Below are 26,747 nucleotides of genomic sequence, written 5' to 3'. Positions count from 1 at the left end.
TTATCAGCCAGCTGATGCCGGTGCAGCTGTCTCCCCGGTGTATCTCACTCGACTTGATGAAAACAAAGAAACTGTGAGGAAAAAAATGTATCCAGATCGAGGAGATGAAAAGAAAACCAGCAAAAAAAAAAAAGAATAGATGCCAACTCCTGTCACAGAGTGGCATTACTTGCCACCCTGCAGCGAGAATTTTTAATTAGCAGGAGGGGCAATATTTGCCGACGTCGAGCCAGATTTCAGCGTAAGCTGATACGGAATGATATTCAGCTAATCTTGTCTTTTTGTTTTTCTCTTGAATTCCAAACATGATACAATGAGCTACCAGGATGTTTGCGAAATCTGGCTTCGTCGATTTCTGGGATGTCGCTAGGTCCTTTGCCGTCCAGAAGGATTGCCGTGAAAATCCTCGCCGGATTCACCCAATGTTTGGGAGATTAAATGCTGTGCGGATCTCATTAAGGACGGCCTTGGCAGTTTGCTGAAAAATACTGTATTTATGCCTAGTGTTTCTCATTCAATGCCTCTGATCTGATTTCGGTGTGGAGAAGCGTATCAGTCGGTTTTTCGCTGCGTGTTCTCCATTCTCACGAGTACAGGTATTCCATCTTTTTGTTTCAGGCTAATGTGTCCAGAGGTTTGTTAGAGGGCAGTGCTGTATCCTCCCTGCTAAATCAAGAACATACAGCTGCGTGGATAGACAGGAAGTACATTGTCAGCCGTCTTGAAAACCACATGATGTGCGTCTTTGTTTCTTTGTGTTATTACTATCATGGGATAGATATTTCTTCTTCTTTTTTTCTGCTTCACCACCCGTTCTCCATACCTTTTGGAATACTACCTGCAGTTTGTGTTTTGTACGTGATTCCTTTTTTTGAATCTCGGCTGTTTACCCTCACATATTTATTGTACAAGAGGATTTTGAAAGAGGACATGCCTGTCAATTTTTGTGCTGGTAGAAGTAAAAAAAAAAATAGAGTGATATGTCACAGACGACAAACAACATGTTTCTATAAAAGGTTTTGTTCAAGAAAGTAGTACTATGGTGTTATGTCTTGTACAACTCAACATGTATGCCGGTGATAGTGATCACAAAATCTTTATAAGAGTGTTGCCATTATGAATGTGCTCAAGCATGGTATCGAGTAACAAGCATTGTGTTGAGTAAAGAAGCACGGTATTGAGTGAAAGACCTCGCAATGTGATCATCATTGTCTCTCTCGTGTGCCCTATCCTATGGAACTGATGTCTTATATTGTCGTCAAGCGGTGCGGTCTAGGAATCATTTTTTCTTGCCTTTAGTTGCCAGGGTCTGACGACACAGTCTGAATAGGAATTGGCACCTTCATGTGATATTAGGGAGCTTTACGTTTGTGACGCAGCCGATTGCATTGGCCGGTCTCCTTCTCGCCCTGTGTCATGTTGCAAAGTAGCTTTAGATTACGTGAGGATGCAACCTACACAAAGTAAAATGGCGTTCCCATAGGATCATTGCATCCAGTAACTCTCTGCGTTGTGAATTGGAGTGGACACTAAAATGACCCAGAACCGTGGTAAAAAATTCAGAGATCTATTTTGGTAAACGGTCTTGAGTACACGCAGAACAGGGTGTTCCCCCTCCCCCAACGTCAGTGTCGCAAAAATCTTAAGTTCCCTATTAAAAATGAATGTGTTTGGCTACATGGATGTGGACAAATTGCTCCATCAAGAGAGAATTTGTTTTCTTCTCTTTTTTTTTCCTTCTTCCTTATCCATTCAAAGCATTCGTATCAAAGGTTTTTTCTCAAAAAAGTTTTTACAAACTTCTGTTTACTTCCAATGATTTAGTGGCAGGACTAACTGAAAGAGACTCACTGTAAGGCTCATCAAGACTCTCTTAGCCTGCACTGTGATGTAAACATTTGTAAGGATGACCTCTGTGGACAATTTCAGTTTAGAATAGCAGACTGGATTAGGTACAATACCTGCACTCTCCAGTGTAATGGAGCTAACATGAATAAGCTCACGATGCTATTCCAAGGATAGTCAACCCGACAAAAGAATTTATCCTGAGCAAAATATTCTAACGCTGATTAGCAGATTTAGGGAGAAGAAAAAATGTGAAAAACAAAAAGAAAGGGAAACGAAGAAATAGGATACATCACAAGGCATTATACAGGCAGAAGCTGTGAGTATTTCTGTGCATTTACAATGTAGTACACTGGCTTTGATGCATAACAGGGCTTGTGGCTGCATAGATAAATGCATGATACTGTAAAGGGGGGGGGGGCATGTGCCATGTACAGTAGGGGTATGTATATTGTATGATGCAATGCTAACACTTCATTGTAGACATACATGTATGATCAGCTCTAAATATTCCATGGATTCACACACAGTGTATACTTGGCAATCACATACTATATTGCATGACATTGACAGTGAAGTGGTTGATGTGATTACGTTATTATTTTTCTATGCCACAGAGTTCCTTCCGAAGCGGGCCAAGTCGTACGAGGACCCGCCCCTCTACCTGTGTCTGCGGACCAAGCGACCCATGCAGCGGACCTTCTCTACCATCCAGGACCAGCGGGCTAGAAAGAACAAGGTTCCCGAGTACTGGTTTGCCATTCCCAGGGTCAAGTGAGTTTCGTATTTGCTACTTTGCTTTTAATATTGAGGGACAATGCACCCTTACTTTATTTGCAGAAAACTGACAGCCGAATAATATCTTGCTTTTGTTGAGGACAGTCTTGGTAGATTTTTAAAAAAAATATGTCAAGATCTCTTTCTCTCTTTGTGTATATACAATGTATGAGAGAGAGAGAGATACATAGATATGAATATATGAATATAGATATGTGGTGCTTCATCACGTTACCCATGTATAAAGTCAGACTTCATAAAAGGAAGAGAAGTGTACATAAAGCCTTGTTCATTGGCAATATAATCTGTACAATTTTCTAACTTTTAATTTTTTTGAAATATTTTACTTGTAATGACATAGGGCAAACTTCTTTAAAATATATCAGTTCAAAGCTTAGCATCTGACACAAATGCTTGGAACTGCCAAACAGACCCAAAAATATTTTCCCAGCATTTTATGGGTTTTGTGATGATGCATCACACATATAGATTTGGATATAAATAACTAGTGGTTTGTCAGTAGACAATTTTGCAGTCTTTAGCTACTGCCTATCCAAATTTTGGATACCAAGAACATTTTGAAATTTGAGATTCTTTAAGAGGAAATCTATCCCCAAAATAAATAAACTCTGAAACAAAGAGTAAAAAAAAAATCCTACAGAATTTTCCAAACATGACAAAAATTGCATAAGAAATAAGGAAGATATGACATTTTGACATTTCACATTTCTTCAGAAAACATTTTTTGACCAGTCTCCATGATTATTCAAATGAACGAGTTGATGATGTCATGCCCTCACAATTTTTAATGTATGTTATAAAATTTTTGGGAAAAAATGTTACTTGAAATTTAGCTAATACAGGTAAAAGCGTATATTCATAACTGCTAAGCTGGTTTTTCTCAAATGTTCCACTGGTGGTTGCTGGCCTTCATTCCAATTTTTGTGATAACTTTTTAGATATTCAGTGGGACAGGTCGTATACAGTAAACATGGAAATTTTCATGGTACATTAATTCTTGTGTATTTCACACTAATTTTGGCGAGCGCAAATTCACAAACTGGCGAAAATATCACAATTTTCTATGCACATTTAAATGGGTTGACAATTGCTCAGCATGAATTTGTGAACCCACGTGAATATGTTTTTTAGCCATTCAGCGCGAGGTTAATCACACAGAAATATTGACGTTTACTGTCATACACACTTTGGATAAACTCAGTCTGTACAATTCAGTCATACCAATAAAAAGAAAGAAAGAAAATCGGTCTTTGGCAACTTTGTATTCCAAACATTTATGATGAAGTGAACTGCAGGTTTGTTTCGTTTGTTTTTGTAAATGAGTTCAAGAATATCGTTTTTACGACACATTTTATAGGACAGAGGCGCATCAGTGATGTGTTATTTTTGTAGCAGACATCGATCGCCTGCGATGCTGCCGCAAAAATGTTATAGTTTTCCGAATATAGCATCTCCAATCTGGACCCCACTCAGAATCAGTCTCTTGAGCCGATAATTCTCGAGTGGGAGGGAGAGAGATGGGATAGAGAAATTGGCAGAAAACATCAATCCTTCTAGTTTTACGAGACAGACGAACAGACAAACAGACGGTGTCATTGCCCGTGAGCAGGTACATGGAATCTATGTCGATCAAGGTCATCATCAGCAGATTGTCAAATGCATCAAGGATGATTAATGCCGTCGACCAACCGTGCACGTGGAATCCTCTAAATTTTGCGATCAGAAGTCTGTTTATGAACTCTGTTGTAGGGTACTGCTGAAAAATCCATTGGGGAGTTTGTCCCAATTTATTTGATGTATCTTTTTTTTTTTCGTGTTATTCATCCTGGTTGACTGTTTCAGTGGCAAAGCTTTGTTTTCCTCCAGGGCCCCATTTGAATCAAAACAGTGTTGCTTCCAATATTTAGAGAATGGATTAAGTACTGTAAAACGAGGAATGTTTGCGTGCATTTTAATTTCATGAATTTCGCGAGGGTGAAGATTTGCGAAATTAAAATGCACGCGAAAGTTTTTTTCTACACTATATGCATTGAATGCCAGTGGCAGTTCGCGAAAATTTCATGCCGGAAAAAAGGCCGTCGGCTCCAATTCGCGAAAAATTCATGCCGCGAATATATCATGTTTTACAGTAACATACATTTTTGTACTAATGACACATGAAGAAATTTAACATACAGCACTGCTTGACACCAAGTGAAAGTGATAGGGACGAGAATGGCACGGTATCGCATTATGAACATGACAAACATACTGGCCCAGGGCAAATTGACAACAAAGCAACATCCTTCAAAAAAGTAAGACAACAGTCATGTTAGTAAAGAAGGGAAAAAGCACAATTCCTTATGCTTTTCATTACATAAACTATACCTAGTGTGTGTGTGTCTGAGTGCAATTAACATACATAAATACATACATTATACTTTAAAACATACATACATTGTGCATGTATATATACATGTACATACTAGGTGCAAACACCTATACATGTTTGAAGCCTGCTTCAACTGGAAATCTATCTGTGTAGAGTTATCATGCCCTGACAACTGGTGTATTTGGTCATGATTGAGAAGTCATACAGTCATGTTATCTTGATTTTAGGCTGAATCTTTAGATTCCTGGGGGGGGGGGGGGGGAGGAGTTGGAGTAGAGTAATTATGAAGCGAAACAGACTGTCGATTATTAGAGAGCATACAAAGAGATTAAATTGCAAATTACATTCAGACCCAGACACTCTCATGGTCGTGAATTATCCACTCTGCTGTGGATGAAGTGTTGCTATGTTGTCACGGCGTTGCATTCGTGAGTGTAACTCTTCTATCTACTTGTGGCTGGCTCGAGATGTGTCGACCCTGTGTCAATATTGCACAGTCACATGAACACATACACACACACACACACAAACACACACATACACACACACACACACACACACACACACACACACACATACACGCACTCACGCTTTTAACACAGGTACACCTGGACGCCCACTCCTTGTCTGGCTACACAGGAGGAAAAGGGGGCAAGTTGTCGAAGGACAAATCACTCTCGGAGGGAATCAAGAGTCATTAGTGCCTCCTAATGTGTCGACTCTACGCCGCTGTGACAGAGAATCGTCTGGCCGGAGATTGAAATCCCGCCGTGGGAATCCTTTACCTCACTGCGACTTCTCCCCGTCGTCAGGAGGGATCCTCTGTTTTTCCTTTTTTGCACTCACACACACGGCACTCGCCGCTCCTAATCATGATTGCTACAACTGCTCCTGCCAGTGTGCAATCATGGTTACCCCGGGCAACCATCACATTCATACCATACAAGTGTAAATCTAAATTAGACACTTTGCTTTTTCTCTTCTTCCCACCCCCATCTCCATCTCCTGCTCTCCCTCTCCCTCCCCCATTCTCTTCCTCACCATCTCCCATTCATCTGTTACTCTCCCATTCGTGTTTCTCTCTTTTTACTGTATGTAATCCCATACTCCATCTCCCATCTCTCACTTGCACTTGTATCATCTCTGCCCTTCATTTCAATCTCAAACTATGATTCATCTCTCTCTCTATCTATCTTTCTTTCCTCTTCAATTCTTAATTTTCCAATCAACCCACCCTGCCTCCCATACATCACTTCTTCTTTTTCCTTTTTCCCTTCTCTCTCTTTCTTCCTCTCTCTCTTTGTCTCTCTGTCTAATTTTCTCTCACATCTGTCTGTCTGTCTCTCTCTCTCTCTCTCTCTCTCTCTATCTCTTCTCATATCTTTTCATTTCTCATCTGTATGTTTCCTCTCTCTTCTTCCATCTCTCACTCTTCTTTTTCCATCTCTCCCCCCCCCCCTTCCCCTCCCCCTTTCTTTACCCCTCATACTCTCACATTCTACTTTGTACATATTTTGGTCATTCCTCCCCCTTTTCCCCCTCTCCTCATTTCCTCCTCCATTTTCTTTTGACTTCCGTACTGCTACCCTGCCCCCCCCCCCCACCAACAACCTCCCCCACTTCTGCAGGGCGGACAACCTGTATGCCTTCTTTCTGCAGTGGTCGCCGGAGGTCTACGGAAAGGAGGTGTCGCCGAGCGAGGCGGGCTTTGTTGTCGTCCGGGACAATGAGGAGAACGAGGAGCTGGAGCTGATCGAGGACTTCTTCAAGGAACCGATCCACAAGGACTGGGAGGTGAGCCTACTGGGGGGCTGCTTCACTAAGCTCTAAAATCAATCTTGAGTTCAATTCAACTGATCTTAGGGGCAATTTGGGGACCAGTCAGTCCTTAGGAGTTAGGAACTGTCCCGCCAATAAAGCCATTTGGGAACAAGACTTGTGCCCACCTTGCCATGTTCCAGAATACATCTCAAATGTCTGTCTATCCTTCCCAACTAGATCTGATATGAATCTGTCCCAACTTTTGGTTCAATGTTTGACTTGATATACAAATTTATGTAGTTTCCCATGTTAGTGAAACAGGGCCCTAATCTCCTAGTTTTCGGGGAAACATTATTATTTTGTGAAACGTGTCACATTATAGTGCTTCTTTGGATCCCACCCAAGTCAAGCCAGACATGATCTTTATCAGGTGGAGACAGGATGTGACCCATTCACAACTTTCAGACCTCAGGGATTGCACTGCATTTAGTGTACAGGATTAACATTTGATGTGAATGGGGTCTGGATGTAACCTCTTCATTTTGTTGAGTTCAAGAGTTTCATAACAGCTATGGTGTGTTTGTTTGTTTGTCACTTCTGTGACTTATTCTGAGTTGGGAGATGAGTGTTGAGTTGCTCTGGGACTCTTCTTTGGGTTAGCTGCCTTTACCCTTTCTGTGCCAGTGACTTTGGGCAGTGTGTGAAGTACTATTGGGTTTTCTTTGCCAATCAACACTCAAAGCACGCAAATGGTTAAATACACTGTATAGCTTTATCAATGCTGGCTTAATGCCAGAAATTGTTCAACTTTGCTGACCAAGCTGTATAATGAAAATCAAAGTCATGAAATTAAAAAATCCAGCTTACATAAGTTTTGAAAATTATGCTTTCAAATGATGCCTGTTATGTTCATGAAAAACCAAAGTAGTCACTGTAGACACATCATTGTGCTTCAATTTTGCTGTTAAGTGGTGCCCTCTATGTCTATAAAATACCAACAACAACCTCCATATTCTATGTGTGATTGACACCAATCTCCGCTAGTATAAAGCCCAAACTGCCCTCATCGGAGCTGTGCTGCCTGGCATCTCCATTTGAGTCACACTTGACATTTTGGAGCCGGATTCTTCCCGCAGACAAAAGTTGAATGCCTCGTCCCTTTTCAGCACACCATTAGTGCACAAACAAGCATTGTCTCTTTCACACAAAGCGCACCCCCTCCAGATGTTGACGCGAGTCGGAAGAAAATACGCCACTTAATCATTCCCACCGCCGGAAGGGAAACAAAGCTGTGAATCTGCCAAAGATGACGCGTCTTTACAATAATAGTCACTTAATTTTAAGTAAAATCCACATGTCTTTTTTTCCCCCTTCGCCTTCATCTGCTCTCTCTCTCTCTCACATTTACCGATCCCCTTGTCTATTATCTTGTTATTTGTATTTCGTGATGACTTTTTTTTTTGGTGGAGCAAGGACTGAAGCATGTAGAAGTAGTTTATCCATTGAGATATATAGGACTACTATCATCATTTTGTTGTTGGTGGTGTACATGTACATGTATGTTTGTTTGTTCATTTTTGGTTTGAGTTTTGTAATCAGGGTGTGGTCGTAAAAAACTACGGGGGGGGGGGGGGTGATACCAAGAAAGAGGGTATTATTAGAGGGGTGAGAAGGAAAGGGTGTCATCATCCATGACAGGTGTTATTGGAAGAATTTGGTTGCCATGGCAGCAAACCTCATTCGGTCCAAAATGAGATCAGCCAAAGGGAGGAGTGGGAGAGATGAATTTGTTTATATATATTCCAAATAGTTTATTAGTTGGTTAAGGATTGGAAGGGGGAAGTGGGATTCATTTAGAAATCCCTCTTGTATTTAAGATGGCAAAAACTGCCTCATAGTTTTATTCACTATGAATTAAAGTTATTTAGTGTAAAGATTTGACCCAAATCTGAGTGTAAACATTAAAAAAAATGATTTTGAAGAGGGATATGATGAATGAAGAGTATCAAAGTTCATACACAACAAATTTGTTTCCAGGACATTTGCTCCTGCGACAATTGCTCCCATGAAATATATGCACACTTAGCCAAACATAAATTCTGCCCACAAACATAGCTCTAGCCTTAATCCTAATCCTCACGTCAAACTAAACCTAAACCCCTGTCACAACTCTAACCCTAATCCTAAGTCCTAGGGGAGAATAAAACGGGAGCAATTGTCGCAGGAGCAAATGTGTCACCACAAATTTGACCTCCAGTGCTACTTTGCATTGTTGTTTCTCCATACAAGTGTAGTTTACTACCAATCCATTTTTTTTTTTAATGGTGTGCCGTTATCCATTTGAATGATTTATCTGGTTGCCATGGCAACAGTAGACATATTTGGTAAATGATAGGCTCTGTAGCCATGCTTAATGCTGGAACAAAGATAAATTATTCAGTAATGCCTTTTCAGCAGTTAGACGTGCTAAATGTAATCATGGTGCCATTCATCATAGATGGGCTCAAGAAGATTAGTTTGAGTTTGCAAATCGGAGTTGATTTCATTTCATTTCCTTTGTTTGTTTGTTTGTTTGTTTTTTAAGGCAGTGTAATACCCCGATATATGTTGTACATGAAATTGAATATCAGTACAGAACGGATAGCTCAATTTACAAATGTGGCATCTTCAAATCATCATGATTGTAGTGGAACGTGTTATGTACTTTAATTTGTATGTTTTTAGAGTACGATATGAGATTTCTATGTGATAGATATGTGTGTTTGTGTCTGTGTGTACATGCAGAACATTAACCTTATATGTGTAAATGTCTGCAATGCTTATTGGTACATTTTAGTGTCTGAGTGTATGTAAGTGAGTGCGTATGTGTGTGTGTGTAGGTGTGTATGTGTGTGGGAGGGAGAGAGAGTGTGTGTGTGTGTGTTTGTGTGTATGTTGATAGAACCAAGCAGCTGGCTCGGAACTATAGAGTGCTGTGACAGCCGGCGCATCGATCAATTACCACCGTCCAACGGATCAATTTCTAGGAATCATTATTCCGGCTCAAATGCCCAATGTGCGATGACAGTGGTGTCATTTTACTGCAGCTAAACTTCTTTTGCAAAAGTGTTGTGACCGCGATGAAATAAGGGGGGGGGGGGGAGGGACAACAATGCTAATGCAATGCATACATTGTAGAAAACTTTCTTCTCAAAAATTTTCTGCCTCACCTCATGTTTGTAAGAGGAACAAGGAAAGGGAAAACAAGGAAATGAAATAGGCTGCAAAAGTTAGGGTTTGTAGTTACTATCTAATACAGGCCTCTGAAAAAAACAAAGGGGGGAAGAAAAGAACATACTGCCTGCACATGAGCTAATAAAAGAATCCTTAGTTCGTATAGAATAACTATAAACTTGTAGGTAGCATAGATACATAGATAGATAACTAAATGAATAAATAAATAGGCAAGATAGATAGATAGAAAGATAGACTTGTAGAGAGATAGATAGATATTAGATGAATGTAGATAGATAAGTAGATCCCAGATGGATAGATTGGTAGCCAGATGGATTGATATTTATAAAAAGAAAAAAAGAGAGATAGAGAGAGAGAGAAAGAAAGAATGTGACAAACAAATGGACATCAACCAGTCTAGGTAGATAGCAACATGGTACAAAATTAAATGGGCCGTATAATGAGTACATTTCTGGTGTGAGATGTCAGTAATGTACAAATATTAATGAAGTCATATTACCAATATTGGAAGCACTTAATTACAATAACAAAATATGATAGAGGGAAAGAGAATACAGATTAAAGAAGGGGGAGTTAAAGATAGAGTGGGAGGGGGAGAGAGAGAGAGTAAAAGGGAAATGGACGCAGAGGTGCTGATTTCCATTACTATCTACTATTGACAAGTATGTGATATGGTTTTTAATAGAACACTGTCATTCAAAGTCTGAAGAAGTTCTAGTCACATCGATGTGAAAGTGCTTTTCATAATGTCATTGAATACATTAGATATGATGGGCACATCAACAAACACAAAGGCATATGTCATGTTTTGGGTTTCGATGCAAGAAAGGAAATGGTCTGTGGATACTTCAGCAGTCCATTGATACAATAAATTGACTGCACTTCATCAATGCATGTGCATGAAATGTTCGTGATCTATATCCCCAGGCCTTGTTCTGTAGTTCTGCTTGCCTCATTAGTGAGGTGGGTATCAATTGCTACTCTTAAAGTAGTTAATCTTTTGAAGAAAAAAAAATAGTATAAAAACAGATATACAATAATACAGGTCTGTCGATTCTTGCAAACAAAAAATAAGAGTGAGGGAGAGGCACGAAAGACTCGCATATTTCAGTATCAAAGTCAAACTCCATTAGTGAAACATTGTTTTGGTTTTTTCGCAACCATGAAGCATGAAGAGATCTTGGATGAGTAGATGAGATGACTTTACAAAGGTTCCGGTTTCAAACTCTTTCTCGAGACACTCCTGATAATCAAATATTTAGAGTACCAAGGTAGTAGGATTACACGGTTCCATTCCATCATGTATATGGATACTACAATATTAAAAGAAACCACCGACAACAATAGCAATGCCCGCAAGTATCTCAGTTGATTGTGTTTTACTATTGTATCTTACATGCCTTTGGAAAGCAATAATGTAGAAGTTGTCCCTTGTGTTTTCTGCTGAATACTTCTATCTTTGTGTCTTTACTTCCGGAAGTTTTCACAATTGTTCCAAAGACCCAGAATTTTCAAAGCTGAATGATCCAAGGAAAGGCAGGAACTTAATAGCGTTCTGGGCATTCTGGGCCATGATTTTCTGACTCTGAATGGAACAGAAACGTTTCTGAAGATTCAGATTTAGCACCGCAGATAGACTCCGCCCCCAGCAATGGGGGAGTGATCTTATTGGTCAGTCCGTGGCATCCTGGTTACTGATTGGTCATGCATAGACCGCTTGAATGAGCATCGCGGAGGTTGCTATTAAGAGCATACCTTCTATTAGCAAGAGGTGAAAACTGTGTCGGAAGGAAAACTTTGAAGGCAGTTTTTTTGAAACGCTAATTTCCTAGACCACTCGACATGCTCTCATAAGATCATCGATATCTCTGCAACCAAGTACTTTTATGAGTCATGTTTTATATGAAATCAAAGCAGAATAGTAATGGAATAATGTCATGTCATTTTCAGAAAATCGTCCTTCCTGACTTTCAGATCCTTTTGTTGTAGTGGGTCATGTTTATCTCTCTATCTACCTCTACATATACATTGTATCTCTCTCTCTCTGTTAGTGTCTAGTGTATCTATCTAAATCCATCTATCTATCTATCTATCTATCTATCTATCTATCCATCTATCTATCTATCTATCTATCTCTCTATCTATCTATCTATTTATCTATCTATCTATCTATCCATCTATCTATCTATTTATCTATCTCTCTATCTATCTATCTATCCATCTATCTATCTATCTATCTATCTCTCTGTCTATCTATCTATCTATCTATCTATCTATTTATCTATCTATCTATCTATCTATCTATCTATCTATCTATCTATCTATCCCTGTTTTCATAGTTGTCTAGTCTTTCTACTTTTGCAGGAATCTTCCTTATCAAACTTAGATATATCCTCATGCCCTGCCGACGGAACATAAGAAAGCCTTCCTGATTTGGGAATACTGTGTTTGCTTGTTAAGATGCATGTAAGACACAAGTGTTCCCCTGATGATTCCTCTTTGGAATCTTTTTGATTTTGATGGGTGAAATTTGGTAGCCCCGCCTCTCTCATGATTCCGTAACAGCACACTTCTCTATTTGTTCCCTTCTATGTAATGAAGAGATAGTGTGTGGTCTTATGATTGCTATCTTACACTTTGTGTTCACAATGCTAACATGTTTAGTGATAAAAATTTATGATAATGGTCATGATGTTATAGTAAGAAATCATGGTAATGATATCGGTTATGATGATAATAATAGTACTGTTATTGATAATAGTATTAATAACAACAATAAAAATGATGTTATGGGTTTAACTATCACCATAGTCATCGAGTGATAATGGTAATAATGGTGATAATGATGATGATAATGATAATAGTTATGGTCATAGTGTTGACAAACAAATAATACTTGCGATGGAAATGATGTGTGTGGTTTTGAATGTCACTGTAGCAAAGAATGTCTCGGAGTTGAAGTTGGGGAAATTTCTGACTAGCTTCTCTACTTTATCTCCGACTTCTGCTGCAGATAATCACGCGGGAGGAGGCGAGCAAGCGTCGCATGACAATCCTGGAGTGCGAGATGAACCTACCACTGCCCGAGCTGATTGGGGAGAGCACGCTGCTGTGCAATGACTATGTCAGAAAGGTGAGGGGGAAGGGGGAAAGATATATGACTTTAAAGTTTTTGTGTCCCTTTTTGCAACTGTGAAAATTATTATGATTCCTTTCATGAGGTGGTATTTTGTAGAAGTAGGTAATTAAGACCTCTCCTCAGAATAATAAAACTGGAAACCTCATTATGATAGGGAGAAAATAATACTGTAGATTTCCAGTGAATTTATTCGGATACCAAAATAATCCCAACTGTTATTCTCAATACAAAAGTGGAACCTATCCTCGAGTTGCTTGGGGTTTTCATTCCTATTTTCTTTTTTCAAACTCTGAGATGTATTATTGTAAGATTTCATACACAATGGTGGGAGACATTATTCTTTAACCATGCAAAATTTTGTGATTTTTGAAAAAGGGACATAACCACCCTCAAGGGAATAATTAAATCAAGTAGCAGTTTTGATTTTGCATTTCAAGTCTTGCCATAGGTTGCATCAATGTATAATATTCTGGTAATGATTGTGTAATTGGAGCTTGTAGTACTCACATTTTGCTTTGTTTGCTTAATACTTGACTATGTGTATGCACAGCCCTGTACAGTGTATTTACATAATTATGTGTATGCACAGCCCTGTCACATCATTATCACAGCAAGTCAAGACTGGTACTCTTTGTGGTCTCAGTCTGGTGGCCCCTGGCGTCCTGTACCCCCAGCCTCCTGGGCCCCCTGCCTTGGGCTCGCACTTAGGCTCCTGGCCTCGGCCCGGCCTTGGGCCCCTGGGCCACTGGGCCTGGGCCCACTTGGGCTACGGGCCCCTGGGCCTGGGCCCACTTGGGCTCTGGGCCCCTGGTTCCGGGCTAAGGCCCGTGGCCTTGGGTCCGGCCTTAGGCCCCGCCTTTGGCCCGGCTGTACTTTGTACATGGTCTATGTGAAATCAAGCTTGTCTTTAACTGTATAATTACTTTCTAGCGAACCTCGGAACAGCATTTTCAGTATGGAAAAAGAGTGATGGATCAGTTTTTAACAAATTTTTCCCAAAATCGAGTGCTTTTTTGTAGACTGTTTCGGAAAGTCTCTTTTTATTTTGGACTGGGCTTTGTTTGTTTCCATTTTTAAGAATAAATGTCTATTTTTCCTCCTTCCTCCCTGCCCCCCTGCCTTGCCCTGCCCCTCACACCTGCTCCACACCCCTGCTCTGCACCACTGCCCCACTCCAGCTTGCCAAGAACCTGCCACCACGGACCGAGGGCTACAGCTGGGTGCTGGTCTTCAGCACTTCCACCCATGGCTACAGCCTGCACAGCCTCTACCGCAACATGGGCGGCTGGGAAAGCCCCATGCTCCTCATCCTCAGGGACTCCGAGGGCCACGTAAGTGCTTCTCCTTCCGCCCCCTTCATTTCTCCCCCCCACCCACCCACCACCACCAACTTAGGCTCCGGAGAAGAGCTTGGATTTTGAAAACACCCCTGTTGGAGACCAGTGGTATGGAAATGTGTTAGTTTGATCTAGTGTTTGTGAATTTGATGCCAAAATCTGTGCAGGGCTTTCAAATTAAGTGTTACAAAGAGCCATGCTACGTAATGTTAGCAACAGTCTTTGAGAGGTCACAAAATTACTATCGAGGGATTGAGATTTCAACCCCTTCCGTGCCTTTCCCAGTTGGTCAATTAGGTTCATATTATATATTTGATCATAAGATCATGTTGTGAACAGTTTTCGTGCTTAAGGCACACCTGGAGACATTATGCACTTTCAGTGAGGAAAACTTTTTAAAAAGAAACCTGGTAGTGCACATACCTATTGTACATGTATGTTGTGCCATGGTATCTGATTGCAGGGGACTAGCAAAAGATTTCCAAATAGAGTTTTAACAAAAAAATAATAATTTGTATCTTTGGCCTGAAAATCAAATTCGAGAATGAGAAGAATGCATACAAATTATCTGTCCCCCCACCCACACACACAGACACTTCCAGACTGCATACATGCGTCAGCTGCAGTTGAAATACAGATTAAGTTTAGAATGTGAAATGGTAGGATGGATTAAAAAATGGAAATTCCCCAAAATGTCCTTGTCTAGGAAGGCCCCTAGTGGTTCAGTCAAGAGCTCAGTGTGTATTTGTACTCTAATGTTCATGTTGTACTTGGAAGAGCGTAGAGATTTGAAAGTGCTGTGCACTTAAAAAAAATGGTTACCAGTGTATTATTCTTCTTCTTTTCTTCTGCTTATGATAATTTTATTATTTGTTCTATATTTGTTACCACTTATTATCATTGTTATGTTGTCAATGTCATTATCATTATCATTATTATTATTAGTAGTAGTACTACTTGTACTTCTACTACAATTATCTCTCTCATTGTTATACTGGAGGGTAAGGTTACATTGTGTGGGCCCTCAATTTGATTCAATAGTTATGATATAATAGTTATAATAATACCTAAAGGTTACTGTCAGAAACACTAGCCCATCATACACCCTTTGAGATACCTTGATGCACCTTCATAAGTGACGTAAATGTGACAATCCGGAAGGTGACATAAATACACTATATTGACAATCACCTCCTCCTCCCTTCCCTCCCCTTTCATGACCTCACCGCCCCCCCCCCTCCCCCAATGCAGTTGTTTGGTGCCCTGACCTCCTGCGCGCTGAAGGTCAGCGACCACTACTACGGCACGGGCGAGAGCTTCCTCTACCGCTTCCACGAGGACGAGCTGGAGATGTACCGGTGGACCGGTGAGAACAACTTCTTCATGAAGGGTGACGTGGACTCAATATGCATCGGTGGAGGAGAGTAAGTGTGACCAGTTCTGATTTTGTCGTTGTGCATTCCACTACACACCTACGCCTGACCGAATAATGTGCATTATTTGTTTTATAAAGTGGTGCCCCTCAATTAATTCATCTTCAAACAGTAATTTTCTTGGTGCAATCTGTTTGTTTTTTTAGCTTACCTGAGCCGAAGGCTCAAGTGAGCTATTGCGATCGTTCTTCGTCCGGCATCCGTCGTGCTTCGTGCATAAACTTTTTACATTTATATCTCCTTCTTGAAAGCCCCAGGACCGATTTTCACCAAACATGGCAGGTAGCATCCCTAGGGGGTTAGGATCTCAATTTGTTGAAATGGGCACCATGTTCCCTCACGGGGCCCCAGGGGGCCCACCCCCCCCCCCCCCAAATCAAGATATATCTTTAAAAATCTTCTTCTCTAGAACCAGAAGTGATAGAGCTGAGTTAATCTATTAGTTAGTACATTGATGACTGTGGTTTCATGTTGTTCATGGCGGAATCAGGGTGCCCCCCTTGGGACCCAGGGGTGGGGAGGGGTCCTAATGGGGCCTAAATTGTACATTTTCATCTTCTTCTTGAGAACCCCATGACCCATTTTCACCAAACTTGGCAGGTAGCATCCCTAGGGGCATAGGATCTCAATTTGTTCAAATGGGCACCATGTCCCACCTGGAGGGCCCCAAGGGGCCCAAACCTCCCAAAATTAAGGAATCTTTAAAAATCTTCTCTAGAATCACAAGGGATAGAGCTAAGTTAATACTATGAGTTAGTACATTAATGACTGTAGTTTCAAATTTGTTCATAGCAGATCCAGGGGTGCCCCCCTTGGAGGCAGGGGGGAGGGCTGGGCGTCCAAATCAGGGCCTACATTGTACATTCTCATCTTCTTCTTGAAAACCTCATGATGGATTTTCACCAAACTTGGCAGGTAGCATCCCAAGGGGATTAGGATCTCAATTTGTTAGGATGGGCACCATGCCCCACCCAGGGGGGCCCCAGGGGGGCCCTCCAATCCCCCCACATTAAGGAATCATTTAAAAAATCTTCTTCTCTAGATCCAGAAGTGAAATTGATATTATGAGTGGGGGAGGTGGGGAGGGGGTCCAAATTTGGGCCCTGATTGTACATTTTCATCTTCTACTTGAGAATGCCTGGTCAGATTTTGGTAGAGCTGTGTGTAATTTAGATTTAATAGTGACTGCGTGAAAAGTGAACTTGCGATACTCGGGTGAGCGCAAGACCCCTGGGTCTCTTCCCTTGATTTTGATGTCATAATGCTATCCGTGTATGAGGGCACTTGGTGTCAATCTGAAAGTTGAATTCAATCAATGTGGTTCACCCTCCCCTTCCCCCCCCCCCCCCCCCATTTCCATCAATGTACAGAAAATATAACATTAGGTCATGTTGACCTTTGTCTGTGTGTGTATCATCCAGGGGTGACTTTGGTCTCTGGCTGGACGGCGACCTCTACCACGGCCGCAGCCACGCCTGCAAGACGTTTGGAAACGAGACACTTTCGTCCAAGGAGGACTTCATTATAGCCGACATGGAGGCGTGGAGTTTTTCCATGTGATTTCAATGTCACCATGGCAACACCCACAGGATCCCACCCAGATCTGGACAAGAAGGGGTCGTTAAATGGGAGAGACAGTTTTTGCCATTTTTCATCGGCCGTTGAACTTGAAAGAGGTCGCCGCGAACGCCCAAGTATCGATGCTTGGGCTTTGCATTTTGTCATTATTGTACATATATACATAGATATGAATATACTTATACATAAACCGATCCCAGATATGACGACCTCTCTTATCGCTGTGCTGTGAGGAACGGTAAAGCGGTGACAGAATTCCGACTTCTTTTTTCACATCCAGCTTCATTTTTGTGGAGACGTACCTGGCAAGACCGACTTCTAGTCAACTGTTATACTGCCAAAGTGTGCTGGGCAAACTCGCTGGAGTATTTCGTGAAATAATTCCCGCTGCAGAGTTGGTGGAGAATTGCTTGTTTACCGATGCACGCTTGAGTGAAGAGCTGTTATTAGCCGAGGAGCGTGTTCATCATCTGCCCTACGCTGATAGAAGGCATGAAATCAGGCTGTGAAGAAAACTCAAAAATCTGACGCTGGAAGCATTTTCAACTCAGTGGACACGATACAGATGATAAGAGATGATCAATTTATTATGATGAAAAGATATTTTTTGTTTTTCGTGCTGGGAACTCATACTTAAGATGTAAAGTCCCAGCCTAGGTCATTGTACTTGTGCTATCCTTTTACACCTCCTGTCCAATTATAGCCTCATGAGGGCGTGCTTTAAAGGTACTAAACTGACGGAAATTGCCATATAACATAACAATATTGTCTGCCGTGTGTGAGGGGAAAAAAACAAAACAAAGGGAGGTAAATAGAAGGAAAGAGCTTTCTCTGTGAGCTTAAGACGGTTTTCATAACTTCAAATCACCCGCCCTTCTTTCCTACTAGGTGCATTATGCTGCCATTCTCAAACTCTGATGTACAGTAAGCCCAGGTTGTAAATACGATATATTAGCAGGAGAAATGTTTTATGGTGGACCAATAGTGAAGAGAATTAAAAGCTACTTAATCCAAGGTTGGTTTGATTGTTTGTTTTTCCATTGTGCCACCTAAAAGGTGTATTTTCGTACGTGGTAACCAGTCCTGCAACCTGTCTGCGTCATCTTTTGTGTCAAAATTTGAATTTTACCAGTGTGCTATCATACCGAAGATGCAAATTTTGTCTTAATTTACTCACAAGAGATTGTTCAGGTAAACTATCCGCAAGATATTGATGGGCAATTTGTAGCCAACTTACAGAACAAGATATATCCTGATGAGTTTTAAACATGTCAAAAGATTTTCAATTTCTATTTTTTTCCCCCCTTCAAATATTGCTTCTCAAGAATGCCTCAAGAAAGTGTAAATAATAATTTTTTCTTTTTCATTGGAGAAATTTTGTCTCATTTTTTGCCAAGTTGAAATTTTATGATAGTTGAACATCCATGTGTTTATCTGTGAATGTACAATTGTAGCTTGAGAAGACTCTGAAGAGATTTGCTGATTTTTTAAATTCTTTAATCGAAACGTCACTCCTACCTGCGTGATTCCATAAGTCCTCAAACCCTCAAGAGCTGTACACCAGGGCAGGTGAAATTTGCGTTAATACTGTAGAAGACATCTTGTCAGTCATTTACTGTAAAAGTGGATATTTTTACGCGACGAATTTTTCGCGCTTGGCCAGGTAAAAAATGTTTCGCATGTTTTCAATTCAGGCGGAATCAAGACACCAAGTACAGGAACGTATGGAAAGCAAAAATATTTGCATTCTTTTAGTTTTGCACTTGTTTCTGGTTGCGCAAAATGCGCAAAATTTTCAACACCGCGAAAATTTCCATTTTTACAGTACACATTTCCCTAGATCTGATCTTGCACCCTATTGGTATGAGTGTTATTAGCAATGTATTGTGCTCAATGTTGTTCTCCTTTGTGCGTCAGATCACATTCTCTGCTTATTGCTTTCGGCTGTCTGTGTGTGTGTTGTGATGAATGTCACATGACCAATGTGAACGTCGTCACGTTCCATCAAAGAGGGCGCCCCACGGTGTGTGTGTATATTGGCAGCGATGCTTGGAAAGTTATCCATCGAAGTGTTATCCGTTATTGCAAGCTTTTGGTGATCATGATTAATCCGGTGACGCAGTACAAGCATTTTGGTTTAGCACATACAAAATGAAGTATCACTTAACTTGCCCTTATCAATCGTGTCTCCTTTTTTCTTTCTGTCTTTCTTTCTTCTGTTCTTTTCTTTTGGCTATCTTTTTGTTCTGTTTTGAGATTGCTCACAGCATTTTACAAGGGTTCTGAAAGCTGACAGGGTGTACACTAACCCTTTCACACCAGGGCCTTGTTTTATGAAGAGGTATAATTGATTAATATATAGTTGATTTCTATCATAAGTCTATAGCAGCCTGTGTGTTAAGGAAATTTATGATCGATTATATCTTTTGATAAAACGGGATCCCGATTTGCGTCGTATCCAAGAATTGAATGGTGTGCTGGCTGCAGATGGTGCAATAGTTGCCGATTTGACTTACGAATGAATCCTTTCTTGTCCAAAAACTTTCAGGGCCTCCCCTACCCCCTCAACCCACAGGATGACGAAATGTTGTAATGGGCAAAGGGCAAAGTGAAGTTGGTTGTCTGTCTCCCTGGCATCTCTCCAGATATGCTCCTCTCTTTTTTTCTCTGGACTATCTTTCTCCCCCTTCTTTTCCATTCCACTTATGCATTTTGTGAGGAGGGTTTTCGTCATTTCAGCAGACTTGCTTTTTCTCATGATTTTCAAAGAAAGCATTGTTAATGTGGGTTTTTTTTTTTCTGTGGTAACAGAAAAATTCAAACAGTAATTGCAGACGATGGAATTGAAGAAGAAAACAGTACTGGGGTGATGATGTCACAGTCTTTTGTCATAGCTTGGGTTTGAATCATGTGCAAGCCTGGTTTATAATGGCAACAATAGTGTCTACGAACCAGGCCAGGTTAGGTTGTTTAGAACCAGTTTTTATGGTGATGATCGAGCAGGGGCTCTGACATCACAGTTTGGTTTGCTATAAGGGTACTAATCTACATTGGGCATTGCATCTTCTGTGCCCTCCACACTCTTCACAGCAGATTTGACAGGACTTTGACGACATGGCAGTGTCTGGGTTTTGTCTGTTTTATTGGGGGAGGTAAGATAACGCTCATGCATACATCTCTGTTCAGGTTGGCATTGTGTGACAATGTTTAGATGTATGTTTGCTTTATTTAGTTCAGTAGACTCCATTCCAGTTGAAATATATATGATATCAAGAAGGCATGACCTTAACTCAATATGTCAGTTCTGGTGGAAAGTTGAAATGAGTGAAGGAAATTCTCCACAAGCTTGCCATTCCAGCTGTCATCATATACCTTCAACTCTCTCATTAGCCATTGGCAAGTTACAATTTGTCATAAAATGTCTGTGGTATTGTAGTTCTTGTAGCCCATAGAGGGTTACCATTCAAAAGCCCAGACCAGATCTGACAATGTTTTTTTTTTCCTAAATGGCATGGTCCATATTTGTTTTGTTGATAGTTCATCTGCATGCCAGCAGCGAGATATGTTAGGTTTAAATTGAATGGTCATTAGGTACGTTTCTCTTCAATTCAAAAGTTGATTGTTGAGTTTGTATGTTCGTTTTTTTTTCCTCCAGCCAGTGCCACTTGGAGTGTAATTGTGAATGCTGTTACTTAGCAACTGCACATAGCCGTTATATGTTCATTGTCATTGTGCTAGAAAGTATGCACGATGAAGATGGAATAGATCTTTTTTTTTCATATTTCTATCCAAAGATGTACTTAAAAGGATTGTCCAGCTTTCAACGTAGATCTTGCATATCCTTTCATGTTGATCTACATTTGTATGTGGTCATCACACAACAGAGTTGAAGTCAGAATGTGTCAGAGCAAGTAGCATGAGTCAGCAGTTGAATGCCAGAGGTATTATCTGTCATGAGTATATTACATAGAATTGGTCATTTGATTCTTTCCCTCGAGACCCAAAAGTGTAGTTGTGTTGAGTATGGGATGATCTACAGGTGTTCTGTGTCTCCGTGAAGAGTGTGTTGTATGCAAAATGTTGTGCCCGCTCGGCAGAAGCAGCGGTAATGACTTCTGTTTGTAGATTCGTGAAAAGTGTGTGGTTTGGGTAGGTTTGCGAGCAAATGATGTCACAAAAGTGATGCGTATGTGTAACAAGAGAGGGCAGTCTTCAGGTGCAAAACATGTTCTCAGGGATCGGTGGCAAGGAAGTGGCAGAAAGGGGGGTTGGAGAGAGAATTGGGAGTAGGGCTCAGATTATTAAAACTTTGTCAGTACCATGGACTAAACTATGATATGTACACTTGTATACCACCAGTAGCATCATAATGCCACTGCACACTACGTAAGTGTGCCACGAATCAGCGATCGTACAACCTAGCAACCGGAATTGTGCGACCTCTGGGATCTCGTAGTTTGCCATGGGCTTTACAGTGGAGGATGTGTTAAAAAGAGGGTTGAGGGAGCCCACAGTCTATAAACTATTAAAGTAACTTTACAGACATAATAAATACTTTTCTCAACTTACACAGTTTGACCTTCATGAATATATTTGTGCAATTTCTTTCTTTTTTTTAAAGGTGCGTTTCATAACTTAAGCCATAAGTGTTTCACGTGTATGCATAGTTTTAGCATTCATTTTCGTGTGAACAGAGGTAGCTTCATTTGCATGTTGGGGGTTGGGTGGGAGAGGCATGAACGTTTGATGGATGGAAGTGTTATAAACATTATAGGCATGGAGCGAGGCATTATTCAAAGAGCGGAAACAGTACGAATGTGTTAGATCATGGAGACTGTATTTCCCTGTACAAGATGGCAATACTTTGTCTAGTATAGTGTGGCTTGCATTACCGGCGCTTCTACGTACATTTGCATATCAGCAGCCTTCAGGGTGCTGCTTGGAAATGTTTCATTGATACTCTGTTTGGAGTCAAAAGGGGCCTGAGCTTGCCCATGAGCTCCCACCCTCTCCTTTGTTTTCTTTGTTCTGTGTACCCAGCCTGTCCCTGTCTGTTCTTGTGTGAAGTCCTTATATGTGAGTGCTTTCCCTGCCTGTTTGTCATTTTGCCTCTGACGAAGATTCTGCTAGGATCGAAAGCTCAGGCCCCTTTTGACTCCATTTTACTCCATTGGCTCGCCTTATTGGATAAGCAGTTTTCAGCAGTTTTTTTGCCACATTTTGATACTCTGTTTATCTGAATTTGAAATATTATACCTTACTCCCACTGTTTGTTGATTTTTGAAGGAGGTCCCTTCAGTGTTGTTTATGATTGTCTTACAAGCTGTGTAGTTAGCCCTTGCATGTGATGTATGCTGAAAAAAAATACCAACAATTATAGTGTTGTTTTGTCTGTAACACCAATCATAAAATCATCCTTTAGCTTGTAAGCATGAATATATACATTGCGTTTCATGTCTCCATGTGATGGAGTGGATATTTTAGTTGGTCATTCTGTTAAGTATATTTCATATAAAAGTGCTGTTATATGCTCTGTTTAATGTTGGTACTTGCAAAGAAAATGGGCATTATAAGTTTGCATTGAACATAATGCCATTTATATCCAGTAATGCTGGTAAAACAAATATAGAGGTTCACCACATATGTCAGTTAGTGGTTCTCTATGATGCAACTGTAAGACATAAGAGTTTAAAGCTCTTACACTTTGGCTCAATCATCATTTCATTATGATATTTGCTTGAATTAAGGATAATCATTACTTTTCAGACAAGAGTTTTCACTTTCTTTTGCTCTTACACACTGCTCACCACCCCCCAAGAAAAGTGTTCAACCAATCGCTACAATACGTAGGCTGGACTTGCCATGCTTATCAGGCTTTAGCAAACATCATTATGACATTATTAGTGTTACGTAATCGTACAGCACTATTGGAGGGGATTGTTCTTGATTTATACGTTTCAACTCACGGCATTTCTCAATTCTTGATTTGTGTGTTTGTTACAAGAGAATAGCACTCATGTATTCCCCCTTCTTTCAACAACTTCATAGCTACTGGAACTTGCATTATAAAGATCTTGTAAGCCCTATTTCAATTTTTTTTACATGGAAACTGGCAGACTTGTGCAGAGATTTTTTTTCCCTCTTTTGAGCACTTTAGTAATACTCATTCACTTGCTCTGAGCACACAAGATGACAAATACTGATTAATGTGTAAAGAAAGTTGGAGAATTAAGGGACTTTTCTTTCAAGTTTACAGTAGATTCATGATTTGATTTGTTTTTCCGTCAAGTCAACTCAATCACTGCTAGAAGCTGGTGTGTGTTGAACAATGGCAACAGTGGTTTCAGAGTGTCCAGCTCCCATGGTTTATATATTCCATGATGATGCAATATCTTGTAGACTTTTTTTTTTAATAAGCAGACACATGAATTCAAAGCAACGTGTTAGCTTTCAAATGCAGCACTCGATATTTACCATGCTTGCATACATATTCAGATGCACATCACTTTTAGAATTGGTGAATTTTACTAATCACTTATTTTTTGGTCATTGATTTGAAGTTTTGCGGAGGCCTTGGCAAAGAAACTGTGCTATCTAGATCAAGTAAAGCGGGGTTTTCCTTCCCGCTTGTGGTCTTTACAACTAAGTTCTATGTGGTTTAGTGCCCCAAGTTTGAATTACAAATGCCACAAGCCACCAGCCCCCTCCCCCCATTCCCCCTTCCCCCTTCTTTCCCCTTTCCTCCCCCTCCCCCTTCCTTCCCCAATTGTATATCATCATTGTCACAGTTAGCACAGCTCAATTGAAATTCAAATCAATAACCTGAACCCTCGTGCGAGTCAGTCATCTTAAACAACAACAACAACAACAAGAAAAGATAGAGAAACATAGTCATCATCCTAACCCTATTTCAGCCTTGTCGCCTCACTTGGTGTCATGGAAACCACAGTAGATGGGATAAGCCCAAGCCGCAATTCACCTTCCATGAATACCACCTCCGAGCAAACATTGCTATGCTCTTGTATTCTCACAGCAACAAACTTTCAAAGTCCATGGTCTATACAGTGTGAGCTGTTCTGAAAAGGAAAGTGTGCATTCCCATAATACTCCCTCATTGATTTCAAGATTTGTATCACAGTGTATCGGCTGACTGTAATAAGAGTACAGTAAACGGTAGAAGACTTTTGAAGTTTTTGGCACAGACATCTCAATATGTGTTTTTGAAATGTAGCAGGGAGAGTACTGTGGAGCGTGAAAGGAGAAAAGTATATTGTATATTGTCACCCACTAGTCAAAATTGCAACCATAAATGTATTTTGTATTTGTACATCTATTACATAATGATGGTATTTGCTATAGTCTCTATCACCATGCAACACACAAGGTGACAACTCTGTAACTGCACGCAGGGTTGGAATGGTAGGTCTCGTGCGTCAACCGTTGCAAAAAGAACGTTTGCATGTTCGGTTGTGGCCAGAATTGATAGCATAGAGAAGAGTTATAATATGGATGAGGTCCCTGTGGAGTGAAGGAGTTTACCTGCCCTTATTGTTTATGAATGGTTGCCGTAGCGACGAGTATGGACGTTTCCCTGCCACTAGAAGTGTATCATTAACTAATTGTTATCCTTTGTAGTGGAATAAATGACTGATCTATTGTACAATGTATATGGAGGTGCCATGCGTGATACTTTATGTGATGCGCTCTGTGATGGGTTTGGGTGAAATTTTGTCCATGACATTAGCGTTATACTTGATGAGTGTCCCTGTTCTTTCATCATGCATTTTCTTTCTTCACAGTCCATGCTTTTAATTTTGTCTTTTTCAGTTTGTCCTCCTTGCCATTCATACCAACATCATCATTGAGACTATACCAGATTGTCTCAGATTCACGTTGTGTATCGTTGGCACACTGTTCCGTATTATGGTCTTTGGGGAAAGCATACTGGTAGTACAAATCAAACCACTGTACATACAAAATCTATGTATAGTACATGTGATTACCATTTATGGATTGTCAGCGTAAAACCATGCACATGGGGGGGGGGGGGGGGTGGAGGGTCAAGGGTGGTGCTTGTGGCTGGTTTAAGGATCATTGCCCCCACCCCCACCTTATAGATGAGATTTTCCATGCGGAACCCTCCAAAAGTCGTGGGTTTTGCTAGGTTATGATATTCTTCTACACCCCCCCCCCCCATTTTCTTTTCTTTTTCGTTAGCCAAAAGTGTGTTTGTGTGTGTGTGGGGGGGGGGGACGGGTGGTTAAGAGGGGAGGGGGCTGGCTGTCCCTGACATTGATGGGGAAAGTTACCATTATGATATTGTGGTATTGAAGGTGAAGGGAAAAGTGCAGGTAGTACAGTCAAGTTATTATATGACATGCGTGACAGTTTCATCGACAGAGGGCAGTCAGTGGTATGGTCTGGCAGATGCAAAGTTTTTATTTCAATCTTTTCAGCTTTGTTTTTTAAATATTTTATCCGTAACCATCTTTGTCAATGATAGTATCAACCAGCAGTAGTATTTGTATCAACAGTGTAGGGCCTACGGGCGTGCTATTTTCAGTATGTATAGATACGTACACATGTACATGTATGTATCATATATAGTTCATATAATATTATAGATAGATAGATAAGATAGATAGATAGATAGATAGATAGATAGATAGATAGATAGATAGATAGATAGATAGATAGATAGATAGATAGATAGATAGATAGATAGATAGATGGATGGATGCAGTGGCGGATCCAGAGGGGGGCACACCGGGTGTGCGCCCCCTCTTTTATTTTTTTTAAACAAGAAATAAAAAGAAAAAAATGGGGGCACATGCACCCCTTTAATTTTGTAAAGGCGCCTCCCCTTTACGATCCGCCTCTGAGATGTGTGTTGGTGTGTGTGTGTGTGTTTGTCTGTTTGTCAGATGTGGACGAGCAAGAGGTACATTGTGATGGGGTATTCAACTTGTGTGTCGCTCAGCACTGTGTGGGTAAAATTTGACATTTTGGGCGTACATTCTTCGTCTACGGGAGATCGAACACAACGGGATAGTTCCACAATGTACCCGTGTGTGTGTGTGTGTGTGTGTGTGTGTGTGTGTGTGCGCGCGTGTGTGTGTGTGTGTGTGTGTGTGTGTGTGTGTGTGTGTGTGTGTGTAATGATTGACTCTCGTCGCGAGTCACTCAAACATCCGTTAAATTGCTACTCATCTTATCACAAAAATCAAGTAATATTGCAGGTCACAGTTAAC

General features: G+C 40.7%; 1 protein-coding gene across 1 annotated transcript in view; it reads left to right on the top strand.

Moving 5' to 3' along the window:
• LOC139726527 (oxidation resistance protein 1-like) overlaps positions 1 to 21,215 on the top strand; it is a 106,327-nt gene extending 85,112 nt beyond the window's left edge. Inside the window, exons 9-14 of the mRNA XM_071637508.1 lie at positions 2,463 to 2,619; positions 6,643 to 6,808; positions 13,023 to 13,142; positions 14,327 to 14,479; positions 15,737 to 15,909; positions 17,340 to 21,215. Coding sequence (XP_071493609.1) covers positions 2,463 to 2,619; positions 6,643 to 6,808; positions 13,023 to 13,142; positions 14,327 to 14,479; positions 15,737 to 15,909; positions 17,340 to 17,478 — 908 coding nt within the window. The 3' untranslated portion in view covers positions 17,479 to 21,215. The remainder of the gene's footprint in view (positions 1 to 2,462; positions 2,620 to 6,642; positions 6,809 to 13,022; positions 13,143 to 14,326; positions 14,480 to 15,736; positions 15,910 to 17,339) is intronic.
• Positions 21,216 to 26,747: the final 5,532 nt, after the last annotated feature.

The sequence above is a fragment of the Diadema antillarum genome, unplaced genomic scaffold (genome assembly GCF_040938485.1).
Source record: "Diadema antillarum isolate AM-2024a unplaced genomic scaffold, OU_Dant_1.0 seq00000086_RagTag, whole genome shotgun sequence".
NCBI classification, from domain to species: domain Eukaryota; kingdom Metazoa; phylum Echinodermata; class Echinoidea; order Diadematoida; family Diadematidae; genus Diadema; species Diadema antillarum.
This window is presented reverse-complemented; position numbering and strand designations above follow the sequence as displayed.